This window comes from Hyla sarda, chromosome 2 (assembly GCF_029499605.1).
Source record: "Hyla sarda isolate aHylSar1 chromosome 2, aHylSar1.hap1, whole genome shotgun sequence".
Lineage (NCBI taxonomy): Eukaryota > Metazoa > Chordata > Amphibia > Anura > Hylidae > Hyla > Hyla sarda.
In genome coordinates, this window is record NC_079190.1 from 348,184,206 (window position 1) to 348,201,943 (window position 17,738).

Here is a 17,738-nt window from a genome sequence, read left to right on the forward strand (position 1 = left end):
CACATATACAATATGTCTACTTTATGTTTGCATCATAAAATTGACGTGTTTTTACTTTTGGAAGACACCAGAGGGCTTCAACGGTCAGCAGCAATTTTCAGATTTTTCACAAAATTTTCAAACTCAGTATTTTTCAGGGACCAGTTCAGGTTTGAAGTGGATTTGAAGGGTCTTCATATTAGAAATACCCCATAAATGACCCCATTATAAAAACTACACCCCCAAAGTATTCAAAATGACATTCAGTCAGCGTTTTAACCCTTTAGGTGTTTCACACGAATAGCAGCAAAGTGAAGGAGAAAATTCACAATCTTCATTTTTTACACTCACATGATCTTGTAGACCCAATTTTTGAATTTTTACAAGGGGTAAAAGGACAAAATTTTTACTTGTATTTGTAGCCCAATTTCTCTCGAGTAAGGACATACCTCATATGTCTATGTAAAGTGTTCGGCGGGCGCAGTAGAGGGCTCAGAAGGGAAGGAGCGACAAGGGGATTTTGGAGAGTACGTTTTTCTGAAATGGTTTTTGGGGGGCATGTTACCTTTAGGAAGCCCTTATGGTGCCAGAACAGCAAAAAAAAAACACATGGCATACCATTTTGGAAACTAGACCCCTCGGGGAATGTAACATGGGATAAAGTGAACCTTAATACCCCACAGGTGTTTCACGACTTTTGCAAATGTAAAAAAAAAAAAAAAAAATTTACCTAAAATGCTTGTTTTCCCAAAAAAATTATATTTTTAAAAAGGGTAATAGCAGAAGATACCCCTAAAAATTTGAAGCCCAATTACTCCCGATTCAGAAAACACTACAGGTCTCGGAAGAGAAGGAGTCACATTTGGCTTTTTGAACGCAAATTTTTCTCTGGGGGTATGCCGCATTTAGGAAGCCCCTATGGTGCCAGGACAGCAAAAAAAAAACCCACATGGCATACCATTTTGGAAACTAGACCCCTCGAGGAACGTAACAAGGGGTTAAGTGAACCTTTATACCCCACAGGTGTTTCCCGACTTTTGCATATGTAAAAAAAAAATTTTTTTTTTACCTAAAATGCTTGTTTTCCCAAAAATTTTACATTTTTAAAAAGGGTAAAAGCAGGAAATACCCCCCAAAATTTGTAACACAATTTCTCCCGAGTACGGCGATACCCCATATGTGTCCCTAAACTGTTGCCTTGAAATACGACAGGGCTCCAAAGTGAGAGCGCCATGCGCATTTGAGGCCTAAATTAGGGACTTGCATAGGGGTGGACATAGGGGTATTCTACGCCAGTGATTCCCAAACAGGGTGCCTCCAGCTGTTGCAAAACTCCCAGCATGCCTGGACAGTCAACGGCTGTCCGACAATACTGGGAGTTGTTTTGCAACAGCTGGAGGCTCCGTTCTGGAAACAGTGGCGTACCAGACGTTTTTCATTTTTATTGGGGAGGGGAGGGGGGTTGTATAGGGGTATGTGTATATGCAGTGTTTTTTACTTTTTATTTTATTTTTTGTTAGTGTAGTGTAGTGTTTTTAGGGTACAGTCGCACGGGCGGGGGTTCACAGTAGTTTCTCGCTGGCAATTTGAGCTGCAGCAGAAAGTTTGCGGCAGCTCAAATTTGCAGCCAGATACTTACTGTAATCCTCCGCCCATGTGAGTGTACCCTGTACGTTCACATTGGGGGGGGGGGACATCCAGCTGTTGCATAACTACAACTCCCAGCATGCCCGTTGGCTGTCGGTGACTGCTGAGAGTTGCAGTTTTGCAACAACTGTAGGCACACTGGTTATGTATCACTGAGTTTGTGACCTAACTCAGTGTTTCACAACCAGTGTGCCTCCAGCTGTTGCAAAACTACAACTCCCAGCATGTACGGTGCATGGTGTACGGTGACTGCTGAGAGTTGTAGTTTGCAACAGCTGGAGGCACACCGGTCGTGAAACACTGAGTTAGGTAAAAAAAAAAAAGAGTTTCACAACCAGTGTGCCTTCAGCTGTTGCAAAACTACAACTCTCAGCAGTCACCGACAGCCAATGGGCATGCTGGGAGTTGTAGTTATGCAACCAGCAGATGCACCACTACAACTCCCAGCATGCACTTTAGCTGTTTGTGCAAGCTGGGAGTTGTAGTTATACAACAGCTGAAGGTACACTTTTCCATAGAAAGAATGTGCCTCCAGCTGTTGCAAAACCATAAGTCCCAGCATGCCCATAAGGGAATGCTGGGAGTTGTGGTGGTCTGCCTCCTGCTGTTGCATAACTACAGCTCCCAGCATGCCCTTTTTGCATGCTGGGAGCTGTTGCTAAGCAACAGCAGGAGGCTGTCACTCACCTCCAACGATCCAGACGCTGCAGGACTGTCCCTCGCCGCCGCAGCTGCTCCTGGGGCCCCGATCCCAACAGGGGCGCCGGGGATCGGGGTCCCCAGCACCCGGGGTGCACGTCCCGCACCCGCTCACGTCCTCCAGAAGAGGGGCGGAGCGGGTGCGGGAGTGACACCCGCAGCAGGCGCCCTGATTGGTCGGCCGGTAATCCGGCCGACGAATCAGGGTGATCGTGAGGTGGCACCAGTGCCACCTCACCCCTGCAGGCTCTGGCTGTTCGGGGCCGTCAGAGATGGCCCCGAACAGCCAGTAATTCCGGGTCATCGGGTCACTGGAGACCCGATTGACCCGGAATCGCCGCAGATCGCTGGACTGAATTGTCTAGCGATCTGCGGCGATCGCCGACATGGGGGGGCATAATGACCCCCCTGGGTGATATGCCGGGATGCCTGCTGAACGATTTCAGCAGGCATCCGGCTCCGGTCCCCAACCGGCTAGCGGTGGGGGCCGGAATTCCCACGGGCGTATGGATACGCCCTCGGTCCTTAAGGACTCGGGATGCAGGGCGTATCCATACGCCCTATGTCCTGAAGAGGTTAAGTAAAGTAAGCAAATGTAAGCAAATCTTCAGGATCAGATAGATTACACCCAAGAGTTCTTAGAGAACTAAGTTCAGTAATATATATACCCTTGTTCATGATATTTAAAGATTCTCTTGTGTCTGGTTTTGTGCCGTGGGACTGGTGCAAGGCCAATGTGGTGCCAATCTTCAAAAAAGGGGTCTAGGTCTTCACCAGGTAATTATAGACCAGTAAGCTTAACATGCATTGTGGGAGAATAGTTTGAAGGACTGATAAGGGACTACATACAGGAATACTTAGGGGATAATAGTATTAAAAGTGATAGCCAGCATGGGTTTACTAAGGATAGAAGTTGTCAAACCAATCTAATTTGCTTTTATGAAGAAGTGAGTAGAAGCCTTGACAGAGGAATGGCTGTGGATATAGTGTTTTGGGCTTTTGCTAAAGCGTTTGACACTGTCCCTCATATACGTCTGATAGGTACTGATAAAAACTTTCCGTATATGGAAAAAAGTTATAGGGTCAGAAGAGGACATTTTTAAACATGCACATTTTTGCAAAAATAATACATTTTTAAAAGTAAAACAAAATTAAACCCATCAAAGCTTGGTCTCATTTTAATCGTATGGACCTACAGAATTAAAGATAATGTGTCATTTTTACCAATGACACAGAAGCCTCCAAAAGTAACAAAATAGCAGTTTTTTTCTGTTTCACCATAGATTTTGTGGTGAAATGATTGATGTAATTACAAAGTAAAATTGGTGGCACAAAACAACAGCCCTCATATGGGTCTGTAGGCAGAGGCGTAGCTTGTAGCTTCTGGGCCACGATGCAAAATCTGCAACAGCGCCTCATATGCAAATTATAATGCTGGTGTCATATTGGGAAGATGTGCTTTGGGGCCCCCTTAGGCACCAGGGCCCAGTGCGACTGCTATCTCTGCTATCTCTATAGCTATGCCCCTGTCTGTGGGTGGAAAATTGAAAGTATTATGATTTTTAGAAGGAGAGGTGGAAAATACGAAAGTGCACAAATGAAAAAACCTGTGGTCCCTATGGGGTAAATTTTATTTATTTATTATTAAATAAAGAAAATGGCTCCTGAAAATCCCACCACTAGGGGTCTCTATACCTACTGGGAAACTAACCAGTCCTACAGCAGCATCAGGCTTGTCCATGAGTCATGAATAAGAGATGACTCATGGACCAGGCTGTATGAGCAGACACACCAATCACCTCCCACCACCACAAGAGAGACACTGTGAGCTAATGAAAATAGGGATTTTTCTAATAATAATAAAAATTATGCTTCAAGAGAACAAAGCTCCAATACTACACACAAACTGAGCAAAAGAGTGGTGCTATTTCCGTAAGAGAGCAGCTTTGTTAGTCTGACCCAGTGTTGCAATTCGCAGCATGCTGGTAATTTTGCAACAGCTGGAGACACCCTGGTTAAGAAACACTGCTCTCCAAGAAAGATTTCACAGAAGGCTCTCTTTTGTTCAATCCCAAGACTTCTAATTTGCTTAGCTACTCCCAAGATGAGCCAGCATGTGATGTGGAGATCTTGAGAAATCTATTTTCATGGTTGAATATTGTTTTCATATTTTAAGATTTCTAAACAGCCTAAAGACCTTTTAGGCTTTGTTCACACAATGGAATTTCCATGCAGAATTCCGCAGAGCAGAGTCTCATTGATTTCAAATAAACTTAGAAATAAATGTGATTAGTCTTTAGAAGAAACGTTTAAGGGGGAATATGATCAACTTACTTAAAGGGGTACACCCACCCTAGACATCTTATCCCCTATCCAAAGAATAGGGGATAAGATGTCTGATCGCGGGGGTCCCGCCGCTGGGGACCCCCGCATTATTGCACGGGGATGGAGTCCTGACGTCACGGACTTCCGTCCGGAGTCGCGACTCAGAGCCTCCAGCGGTTCCGGTGTAAAAAGAGGTGGGTGCCGCATGCAATAATGCGGGGGTCCCCAGCGGCGGGACTCCCGCGATCAGACATCTTATCCCCTATCCTTTGGATAGGGGATAAGATGTCTAGGGTGGGAGTACCCCTTTAAGCACCCCTTTAAGCATATGAATTGCCCATACAAAATATATAAGGTAAAAAAAATTTCAGGTAAAACCCCCTCAAAGGGGAACTCCCTCAGTTTGGAGAAAAAAAAATGTTTAGTCTCCAGGGCGAAAAGCCTTCTTTACCATAAGAACTGTGAATTTATGGAAGTCTACCTCAGAAACCGGTCACAGCACAAACAATTGAGGGCTTCGAAACAGATAGATACATTCCTAGAGCAAAATAAAATGAATGCATATGCAAAAATAAAGAATCACATCACCTCCCATTCATCCGCTAATACCCCATTCCTTCACCCATCTATATCCCTTCCCTTCATCCATCTCCTCCCCTCACTTTTTTCTGCTGTACAAACGGTGTAACTATGATGTATTTGGCCCTTTGATGGAATGGAACTTATGGCTAGATTACTGTACAGATGACTATACCTTAGACTAATATATTTTGATAAAATTCAGCTATTTGGGCAGGGATAGCTCGGGAGCATTATCAGGCTTTGAATTCATTCTTTATCAATTACCAATTAGAAAGCAAATCTAAAACACAATTGTATAGATCAGGGGTACTCAACTAATTTTAGTGAGGCTCCACTTATTAAGGTCTGCCATCCAGTAAAGGTCCGAGCTGAACGCTAAGGCCTGGTTCACACCTAGCGGCCTCAGTGACATAAAGGAAATAGCAAACAAGCGACTGAAGCGTGGAGGATGTATGACCTGAATACTGCCGCACACTGTACCTCTGAATATAATACTGCCGCACACTGTACCCTCTGAAAATAATACTGTTGCACACTGTACCCTCTGAATATAATAATGCCACACACTGGGCCCCTGGTATATTACTGTCACTCACTGTACCCCCTGAATATAATACTGCTACACACTGTACCCCTGAATATAATACTGCTGCACACTGTGCCCTCTGAATATAATAATGCCACACACTGGGCCCCTGGTATATTACTGCCACACTCTGTAACCCCTGAATATAATGCTGCCACACTGTGCCCCCTGAATATTATTTTGCCACACACTGCACCCCCTGAATATAATACTGCCACACACTGAGCTCCTGGTATATTACTGCAACACACTTTACCCCTGAATATAATACTGCCACCCACTGTGCCCCTGAAAATAATTCTGCCACACACTGCACCCCCTGAATATAATACTGCCACACACTGGCCCCTGGTATATTACTGCCACATACTATGCCCCTGGTAAATTACTGCCACACACTATTCACCTGCAATATTACTGCCACACGCTATGCCCCCAAATACGTTTTGGCTAAACACTGTGCCCTGTAATGACTAATTGTACCTCTCTGTCCCTTAATCCCTTAACGACGCAGGACGTATATTTACGTCCTGCGCCGGCTCCCGCGATATGAAGCGGGATCGCGCCGCGATCCCGCATCATATCGCGTGGGTCCCGGCGCTAATCAACGGCCGGGACTCGCGGCTAATACCACACATCGCCGATCGCGGCGATGTGCGGTATTAACCCTTTAGAAGCGGCGGTCAAAGCTGACCGCCGCTTCTAAAGTGAAACTGAAAGTATCCCGGCTGCTCAGTCGGGCTGTTCGGGACCGCCGCGGTGAAATCGCGGCGTCCCGAACAGCTGATCGGACACCGGGAGGGCTCTTACCTGCCTCCTCGGTGTCCGATCGACGAATGACTGCTCCGTGCCTGAGATCCAGGCAGGAGCAGTCAAGCGTCGATAATGCTGATCACAGGCGTGTTAATACACGCCTGTGATCAGGATGAGAGATCAGTGTGTGCAGTGTTATAGGTCCCTATGGGACCTATAACACTGCAAAAAAAAAGTAAAAAAAAAGTGTTAATAAAGGTCATTTAACCCCTTCCCTAATAAAAGTTTGAATCACCCCCCTTTTCCCATAAGAAAAATAAAACAGTGTAAAAAAAAATAAAAATAAACATATGTGGTATCGCCGCGTGCGTAAATGTCCGAACTATAAAAATATATCATTAATTAAGCCGTACGGTCAATTCCAAAGTCCAAAAAAGCGTATTTTGGTAACTTTTTATAACATTAAAAAATGAATAAAAAGTGATCAAAAAGTCAGATCAAAACAAAAATCATACCAATAAAAACTTCAGATCACGGCGCAAAAAATTAGTCCTCATACTGCCCCGTACGTGGAAAAATAAAAAAGTTATAGGGGTCAGAAGATGACATTTTTAAACGTATAAATTTTCCTGCATGTAGTTATGATTTTTTCCAGAAGTGCGACAAAATCAAACCTATATAAGTAGGGTATCATTTTAACCGTATGGACCTACAGAATAATGATAAGGTGTAATTTTTACCGAAATATGCACTGCGTAGAAACGGAAGCCCCCAAAAGTTACAAAATGGCGTTTTTTTTTCGATTTTGTCGCACAATGATTTTTTTTTCCGTTTCGCCGTGCATTTTTGGGTAAAATGACTAATGTCACTGCAAAGTAGAATTGGCGACGCAAAAAATAAGCCATAATATGGATTTTTAGGTGGAAAATTGAAAGGGTTATGATTTTTTAAAGGTAAGGAAGAAAAAACGAAAGTGCAAAAACGGAAAAACCCTGAGTCCATAAGGGGTTAAAGGGGTACTCCACTGGAAAAAAAAATTCTAAATCAACTGATGCAAGAAAGTTAAACAGATTTGCAAAGTATTTCAATTTAAAAATCTGAATGCTTCTAGTACTTATCAGCTGTTATATGCTCCACAGGAAGTCATTCTCTTTTTTGAATTTTCTTTCTGTCTGACCACAGTGCTGACACCTCTGTCCATTTTAGGAAATGTCCAGAGTAGGAGCAAATCTCCATAGTAAACCTCTCCTGCTCTGGACAGTTCCTGATATGGACTGAGGTGTCAGCAGAGATCACTGTGGTCAGACAGAAAGGAAATTAAAAAACAAAATAACTTACTGTGGATCATACATCAGCTGATAAGTACTGGAAGGATTAAAATTTTTAATAGAAGTAATTTACAAATCTGTTTAACTTTCTGGCACCAGTTGATTTAAAAAAAAAAAAGTTTTGCATAGGAGTACCCCTTTAAAACAATAAATGACGCCACTGTGCCCACAGAATGAATGACACCACTGTGCCCGCACAATGAATGATTCCACTGTGCCCGCACAAGGAATGATGCCACTGTGCCCGCGCAAGGAATGATGCCACTGTGCCCGCACAATGAATGATATGACTGTGCAACAGAATTAATGATGCCACTGTGCCCCACAAAATTAATGATGCCACTGTGCCCACAGATTTAATGATGCCACTGTGCCCACAGATTTAATGATGCCACTGTGCCCACAGATTTAATGATGCCACTGTGCTCCACAGAAATAATGATGACACTGTGCCCACAGAATGAATGATGCCTCTGAGCCCACAGAATTTAGGATGCCACTGTGCCAACATAATTTAGGATGCCACTGTGCCCACAGAATTATGAATGCCACTGTGCCCACAGAATTAAAGATGCCACTGTGCCCCCATGTTACTCTCCAGCTGTTGCAAACTACAACTCCCATCCTGCACAGACAGAAGGTCATGATTGGAGCTACAGTTCTACAACAACTGGAGAGTCACAGATGGGGGAACACAAATTATTACCTGAGAACTTAGGCTCCCCATCCCAGGTCCCGCACTGCTCCGCTGCTCTGGCCTCTTCTTGTCAGGCCTGGCCAGAGCAGATGATGCAGGCAGCACTAAACACGCTGCCTGCATCACAGGAGAAGTGGGGCCGGGCAGAGGCACAGCGTTCCCTTGCTCTGGGCCCTGGCTATTTATTTGTATTGGTGTCCTAAAGACAACGCTACAAATGAAAAAGGGGAGATCCAGCGGGTGGTCCGGATGACTGGCGGCCGCGATCCAGATCGGGACCACGGTCCACAAGTTGAGTACCCCTGGTATAGATGATCCCTATAGTGAATAAAAAGATTGATGATCACTGTTTGCCAATTTATAGTTATGCCATACAGGATATTTAACATCTGGTAATTCCATATCTATAGGTGATATGCTAATGTACCAACTGAACACTGCAGTTCATAATGTATTTTAACCACACCAGGTTTACAGTATTATTTTTAAATTCAATCTGCCATGTAATTTTTGTTTTCCAGAATTGTAAACATCAGACAACATGAGTAAATATATTCAAATTCTGAAGTATATGCTGTTTGCCTTCAATTTATTGTTCTGGGTAAGTTTAAAACACTAAATACTACAATACATTTACATATGGTTTACATATGAATTATGCCAGGAATAAATTTGTTACAATTGAAGGATATTTGCTTTTAATGGGTCACTATTATTCCAGGTATGGCAATGAAGGCTTTGGAATACACTGGTTAATCTAATATTTTATTGTAAAGAGCTCAGCTGTTTTTTTTTACATAGAGGTAAGGGATTTAGGATACAAACTGAAGACAAAATTATATGGCAAATACTGAGTCTGAAGAGCCTGCAAAAACATACTTCCTATTATATTTTTAGTATATACCTATTAAGAGATAACATTAAAATATATTTTGCTACTATTAGGGTACATTATCGTTTTTCATATCAACTGGCTGCAGAAAGTTAAACAGATTTTAAATTAATTCTATTAAAAAATCTTATTTATTCCAGTATTTATCAGCTGCTGTATACTACAGAGAAAATTGAATTGTTCTTTTCTGTATGACCACAGTGCTCTCTGCTGACAACTCTGTCTGTGTCAGGAACTGTCCAGAGCAGTAGCAAATCCCCATAGCAAACCTATCCTGCTCCGGACATGGACAGAGGTGTCAGCCGAGAGCACTGCAGTCAGACTGAAAAGAGCAACTCCACTTCATCTGGAGCATACAGCAGCTGATAAGTACTGGAAGGATAAAGATTTTTATATAGAAGTAATTTACAAATCTTATAACTTCAGGATGAGAAAGAATGTCACAGGACACTCACCAAAGCTGCCAAATGTGTCCTTTATTTCACGGTTCCATACATTAGTGCGGAGATGCTCATACAGGTGTGTTTCTACAAACTACGGTCCGTTTCTCGCGATAGTTTGCGCTTCAACAGGTTTGTACATCACTGATCTTAGAGCCGCGTCTTAAATAGTACCTGCCTCCGCTGTCATGGAAACTCCACAACAACAACCAGACAGGTAAGTGATTTAAAACCATTCTAAAAACAAATATAGAACTATGGGAGTTACAAAAGTGCATTTAACTCTGTCTTATCATTAAGACCTATACAGCCCATTGCGTCTAGGCGCAAAAACCACCTAGTTTCTTTCTTTAGCAGAATATCATCTTTGTTATACCCGTCGCGAGCACATTCCACCCTTTCAATGCAAGTAAATTTAAAAGGTTCAGATTCGCCTTTATGCGCTTCCATTATTTGTTCAGTGAAACGCAGGTCTCCTCGTCCGGTTTTCAAGGATCGAGTGTGTTCGCGTATTCGGTGAAACAAAGGTCTCTTTGTTTTACCAATGTAAAACTTTTTACATATACAAGTAAGCGCATATACGATATGAGATGACCTGCACGTAATCAGTTGTTTAATCTGAATATCATAACCATTTAACGTTAATATTTTAGCCTTGGAATTAAGCTGGCAGAAGAAACAGGATCCACAAGGATAATTGCCTGTGGGTCTCTGTTCAGACAGCCAGTCTTTATTTTTATTTTTCTTGTTGATTTATTTTCGTCTTTTTAAAATATCTCCAATTGTTTTATTCTTTTGTATGTTACTAATGGTCTTTCTGATGTAAACTTAACTAAATCCTCATCACTCTGCAATACATTCCAATTATTATAGATGGCATTCTTAATTGTGTCATTTAAGGGTGAATTTTCAAAGGCAAAAACAAATCTATTATGACCTTTCCTCTTGCTTTCTGATTTCTTTCCTTTTAATAACTTTTCCCTTGGAATTTTAGTCGCTTTTTCTCTGGCTTTTTTTTATTAATTCTCTGGGATATCCCCTGTCTGTAAATCGTTTTTAGAATGGTTTTAAATCACTTACCTGTCTAGTTGTTGTTGTGGAGTTTCCATGACAGCGGAGGCAGGTACTATTTAAGACGCGGCTCTAAGATCAGTGACGTACAAACCTGTTGAAGCGCGAACTATCGCGAGAAACGGACCGTAGTTTGTAGAAGCGCACTGATGTATGGAACCGTGAAATAAAGGACACATTTTGCAGCATTGGTGAGTGCCCTGTGACATTCTTTCTCATCCTGAAGTTATAAGTGAACTGTCTTTTACCTGTGCGGTGAGCACCACCTGTATGCTGAATAGTTATCACGGGACCTGTGAGAAGGTGTCAGCGTGCATTGAACTGTTGCTTGAGCCGGGCAGTGCCAGGTGCCTCTTTTTGATTACGTTGTGTGAACTTTATACTTAACACTGAGCACGCCTAAGGAGTCGGCATTGAATATGGAAATGGACACGCAGTCATACACACCTGACAAAGCCATCAGTGAGGGACGTGTAGACGCAGGAGTGTTTCTATCGTCTATAGAACAAAGGGATGAGCTACAACTCATAAACAATAAAGCCCTTGAATTCAAAATCAACACCTTGGCAGATAAGGAGACGCGTCTCTTCTGGACGGTGAATTCGCTCAAAACATATATGGATGTAAATCGTGTGCCTCGAGGCATACGTATATACAAGGCACCTTCTCAGTTCATAGAAGATGTACAGTTTGTTTGTGATTGGGATGAATTACACATTCAACATGCATTAAATATACGGAAATTGGTTTTGGAAAGAAACATTAAAGAGTATGAAATGGTGACAAGTGAATTGTGTAAAGCAAAACATGAATTGAAGACCAGAGCAAGTGAAATGCAATGTAATAAATTTCTTCAGAAAGTGGAAAAGAAAATAGTCACCTTGCAAGAATCTATAAAAGCTGTAAAAAGAGACAAGTTTGTAAGAGATCGAAAAGATTTTGAATTGTGTCAAGTATTTTCTTGGGGAAAGAAGGAGGAGAGAATATACAACAGGAAGCAAGCTAATAAATCCACTAATCGTAACAAACCAAAAAATATTATAATAAAAAATCAAAGAGTACGGAGCACAGAGTCAGACACAAGTGGATCAAACGAATCGGAGATCGATGAGGATAATAAAGCTGGAACATCAAGTATCCCTTTAGGAAAAGAATCAGAAGGGGAAGAGGGAGAAAAAGGAGCAATAGGAAAGAGAAGACCAAAGAGGAAGAGCGTAACTTGGAAACGATAGAAAACAACATTGTGGTCAATCTGACAGACTTGGTACTGGACAGAGACATGATCTCACTTCAGAATAAGGGGTTAAATTTCGGTGTAGCTGAGAAGTTTGACTTTACTAAGTTCCAGGAAGATTGGTGGAAGGGGTTACGTAAATTAAATTTGAAGAAATATTTTGCTAAAAATACAAATAAAAATGATGGTGTAAGCAGTGAAAACAGGAGGGATGGTGAGACAGCTTGTGTTTTAGCCCAATAGGCTTCAGTGTCCCTGAGGAATTTGATGATGATGAAGTGAGAAGTCTTCTTGAATTATGTGATCTTGCAGAAATATGTGTAAATCCAGATGCAGGAGAGGGTAGGGATGTATTTATGGGTGGAAATCCTTCTACATTTAACCCCCCAATAGCTCCGGGTAGTGTCTTGGACCTATTTAGCAAGGCTGTATTAAAAGAAGTAAAAGCATTTATTTATCCAGCACCCATGGATAACCTCTCAGTGGCAGAGAGAAAGGCACTGGATAAATTGAAAGAGAGACAAGACATCATCATCACTAAGGCCGATAAAGGGGGCGCAATTGTGCTCTGGCCAAAGAAGGACCACGATAATGAAGCCTTGAACCAACTAGGCAACATAATGGTCTATGAAAAGTTACAAGCAGACCCCACTAATAAAATAATAGAAAAGTTAAGATCCTTTTTGTGTAAATATGTTGCTAGAGGAGTAATATCAGATAACACCGCGGAACATCTGCTCCCAAAGAAACCTAGAAAACCCTCCTGATATATACTGCCTAAGATCCACAAGTCGGAGTGCCAGCCCCCTTGACGATTTATCGTCTCGGGGGTTGGCTCTCCGACACAATTTTCGTCCAGTTACATTGATTAAACAACAAAAAACGTGGTCTCAAATGGCTGGAGGTGCTCAACCCCAAATGCAGTTGGGCATTTATACTGGGGGAGCAGATCTTGCCCTTGTAGTCCGTTGCTAGGGGCGATCCCCAGCATAAAAATGCATACAATGGAGGATGCCTGCAGTGGACTACAAGTGCCACAATAGAATCCTACACCAGATAAACGGTGTGGATGTGTAACAATTAGAATAATACAATACAGAAATGTAGGTGCACTACTGTGGTAGATGTATACAATGACATTGGCTATCCCTCAACACTGATGTTAAAATTGAGACATTCGCCAGTGTATCCTTATATGAAGGACACACCAGAGCCCGCACACCAACGCCAAGGTTTCTCAAATGGCATGGGACCTAACGCTAACCTACCTGTGCGTGAAAAGCAAAAACCAGGGGCCAGTGGGCAATTACAGCAGCACTAGGCCGACATGCAGCCTGCTCCCAGTTATCTCCAGCGTGACTGAGCACACATACAATGGGAGGAGGGAGAGAGGCTACAAGCCCCACCTAAGTTGGCTGATATAGGTGCATGGCCTCACAGGTGCAACCTTAATGCTGATATCCCCATTATTAACTAGTATACCATCTTATCTTAAAGATACTGGAGACTTAATTAAAATTCTCAACGATTTTGAGTGGCAATCCACTTACAGTCTTGCAGCCATAGACGTGGAGAGCCTCTATACCCGCATCCCCCATGAGGCCGTCTATTCCTGTCTTACACCAATAAATCAAAAGAGTTTGTAAATTTTGTTTCTGATGCAATTCTGTTTATTTTGACTAACAATGCCTTCCAGTATGGCGAGGAATGGTATAGGCAGACACTTGGAACAGCTATAGGGTCTCCGACCTCATGTGTCTATGCCAATATATTCCTCGCCATACTGGAAAGGAAATGCATTTTTTCAACTCAAAATCCCTTTGTCAACAAAATTAAATTGTATTTACGATTTGTTGACGATTTGTTCGTCATATGGGACGGAAAGCAAAGTGAATTTAACAGTTTTGTGAGTTTCTTAAATGAAACAAACGATATGAACATGTGTTTTACGTCCCAATATGGCGACAAACATCTTGAATTTCTAGAAGTACAGATAGACGTTACTAATGACATGATTGTCAAATCTGGGTTCAGAAAGACGATTGCAAGAAATGCATTATTGCACTTTGGCTCCTCCCACCCAGCTCACGTAAAACGCAGTATACCATACAGCCAATTTTTAAGATTAAGAAGAGGAAATAATAATCAAGAAATAGTCAATGCTCAAGCAAATGAATTAGAAAAACGATTTACAGACAGGGGATATCCCAGAGAATTAATTTAAAAAAAAGCCAGAGAAAAAGCGACAAAAATTCCAAGGGAAAGGTTATTAAAAGGAAAGAAATCAGAAAGCAAGAGGAAAGGTCATAATAGATTTGTTTTTGCCTTTGAAAATTCACCCTTAAATGACACAATTAAGAATGATATAATAATTGGAATGTATTGCAGAGTGATGAGGATTTAGCTAAGTTTACATCAGAAAGACCATTAGTAACATACAAAAAGAATAAAACAATTGGAGATATTTTAAAAAGACGAAAAGAAATCAACAAGAAAAATAAAAATAAAGACTGGCTGTCTGAACAGAGACCCACAGGCAATTATCCTTGTGGATCCTGTTCCTTCTGCCAGCTTAATTCCAAGGCTAAAATATTAACGTTATTATGATATTCAGATTAAACAACTGATTACGTGCAGGTCATCTCATGTTTGTAAATGTAAAAGGTTTTACATTGGTAAAACAAAGAGACCTTTGTTTCACCGAATACGCGAACACACTCGATCCTTGAAAACCGGACGAGGAGACCTGCGTTTCATTGAACATATAATGGAAGCGCATAAAGGCGAATCTGAACCTTTTAAATTTACGGGCATTGAAAGGGTGGAATGTGCTCGCGACGGGTATAACAAAGATGATATTCTGCTAAAGAAAGAAATTAGGTGGTTTTTGCGCCTAGACGCAATGGGCTGTATAGGTCTTAATGATAAGACAGAGTTAAATGCACTTTTGTAACTCCCATAGTTCTATATTTGTTTTTAGAATGGTTTTAAATCACTTACCTGTCTGGTTGTTGTTGTGGAGTTTCCATGACAACGGAGGCAGGTACTATTTAAGACGCAGCTCTAAGATCAGTGACGTACAAACCTGTTGAAAAACGGACCGTAGTTTGTAGAAGCACACCTGTATGAGCGTCTCCGCACTGATGTATGGAACCGTAAAAGAAAGGACACATTTTGCAGCATTGGTGGGTGCCCTGTGACATTCTTTCTCATCCTGAAGTTATAAGTGAACTGTCTTTTGCCTGTGCGGTGAGCACCACCTGTATGCTGAATAGTTATCACGGGACCTGTGGGAAGGTGTCAGCGTGCATTGAACTGTTGCTTGAGCCGGGCAGTGCCGGGTGCCTCTTTTTAATTACGTAATTTACAAATCTGTTTAACTTTCTGGCACCAGTTCATTAAAAAAAATGCTAACTCAGAAAATAAACAATTCAACAAAACAATCAATTATTGAAAAATATTAAAATAAGCACATTTCCACAATTAATAAGAAATTACCCTACCCTTTAAAAACAAGGAATATCATATGGTATCATAAACACAAAATGCAATAGGAATATAAACACAGTACTAAATTGAAGTGACACAATTACAACATCACTAATGAATCTACAAATAGCCGCACCCAAACAGCTAGCATCCTGAGTATGATGAAATCGTGATGTTTCAAGAGACAGAGTAATAACTTGACATAAGATAAGGCACAAGCAGCTTCTATTATTTTCCCAGTAAGCCATTGGCCAGAGCATTTCATTTTTTGCCTTCTTCCAATTTTTGATTGAAAATACCTTTATAAGCAATCAAACGTCAATCACTTATAAACTAAATAATACATTCACCTTACATAGCATATCAGCACAATATACAGCACAGATTCCCTACGCCAGTGATGGCGAACCTTTTTGAGCCCGAGTGCCCAAACCGTAATTCTGGCTAAACTTTTTTTCCCTCAAAGTGCCAGCACAGCAATTAAATCAGAATACTGAGGTATAAGTTTGGAAAAAACAACATAGGTAGGCAGTATGTTCCCCCACATGAGGTTGTAGTTCCCCCACATTTGGTTGGCAGTACAGTTCCCCCACATTAGGATGTAGTTCCCCCACATTAGGTAGGCAGTATGTTCCCCCACATTAGGTAGGCAGTATGTTCCCCCACAGTAGGTAGGCAATATAGTTTCCCCACATTAGGTTGTAGTTCCACCTCATTAGGTTGGCAGTATAGTTCCCCTACATTAGGTTGGCAGTATAGTTCTCCCACATTAGGTTGTAGTTCCCCCACATTAGGTAGGCAGTATAGTTCCCCCACATTAGGTTGTAGTTCCCCCACATTAGGTTGGCAGTATGTTACCCCCCATTAGGTGCAGTATAGTTCCCCCACAGACATGCAGCCTTCAGCCATATACAGTGTATGACTGGAGGCTGTGTGTCTGTGTACTGCCTCACAGTGCTCCGTCCACTGTTCCTCCAGTCAGGGGTCACGACCTACTGCTATGGGGTGCAAAATTCTTTGAGAATCTCCCCCTCTGTGTACTTTATAAAGATGTATGATTTTACTATTGTGCACACTGCTGCTCTGGCACTTCTAGCTATGTGAGCAGTGTACGGGTACGTTCACACGCACAGATTTTCGCAGCCTATTTAGCTGCGGATCCGCTGGTGAAGGCCCCGCTGTATGCTGGCTTTATATGTGCCTGCTGCTAGCAGCAATACGCCACTACGAGCAGACACAGTGCAGTGATGTGCGCGGCTTACTCGCACATCGCAGCCACTCTCCCTGCTCTGAGCTAGGCAGAGAGCTCCCGCGATATGTGGGTATACTGCGACTCGCACATCGCAGTGTGTCTGCTAGTACGAGCAGGCACTTGTAAAGCCAGCATAGAGCAGGCCTTCACCAGCGGATTTGCAGCATAAAATATGCTTTAAATCCGCGCTTGTGAGCATACCCTACCGCGGGAACATGCCACAGCTCTGTGAAGTGCAGCTCTGTGAAGTGTGATGTAGAGAAGGAGTGCACAGTATAGCGAGGTGGAGGGGCGTTTCTATATTTGCACAAAATGAATCAAAGGAGTGCACAACTTTAATAAATCTTGAGCAAGAGTGTAAATTAGACAAGCAGTGTTAAGGGGTAGACTTGTGTCTACAATAGACACCTAATAATAAATCTCCCCCAATATGTGTGTGTGAGTATGTGTGTATATGTGTGTATGTGTATGTTCCAGCATCAGGTTTTTGTTTAAAATCCCATACAAGTCTATGGGAAATATATGTTACTGCAATGGCTTTAGATATTTCGATAATACTTGGTCACATGTTACTTATATGTCCACTTAAAATATAGGATAGTTAATTTAACCCTTAACTACTCCCATTTGTGAAGGTCAGGGTTTTCGTTTAAAGTTCCATGCAAATCTATGGGAAATGTAGGTTCCCACATAACTTCCGTACGGCTGGAAATATTTCAATAATACCTGGTACACATATTACTTATATGTCAAATAAAAATATA

General features: G+C 41.9%; 1 protein-coding gene across 1 annotated transcript in view; it reads left to right on the forward strand.

The window, feature by feature from the left end:
* The window catches only part of LOC130356549 (leukocyte surface antigen CD53-like), a 60,478-nt gene that overhangs the window by 15,275 nt on the left and 27,465 nt on the right, over positions 1-17,738 (forward strand). Inside the window, exon 2 of the mRNA XM_056558238.1 lies at positions 9,118-9,197. Coding sequence (XP_056414213.1) covers positions 9,138-9,197 — 60 coding nt within the window. The 5' untranslated portion in view covers positions 9,118-9,137. The remainder of the gene's footprint in view (positions 1-9,117; positions 9,198-17,738) is intronic.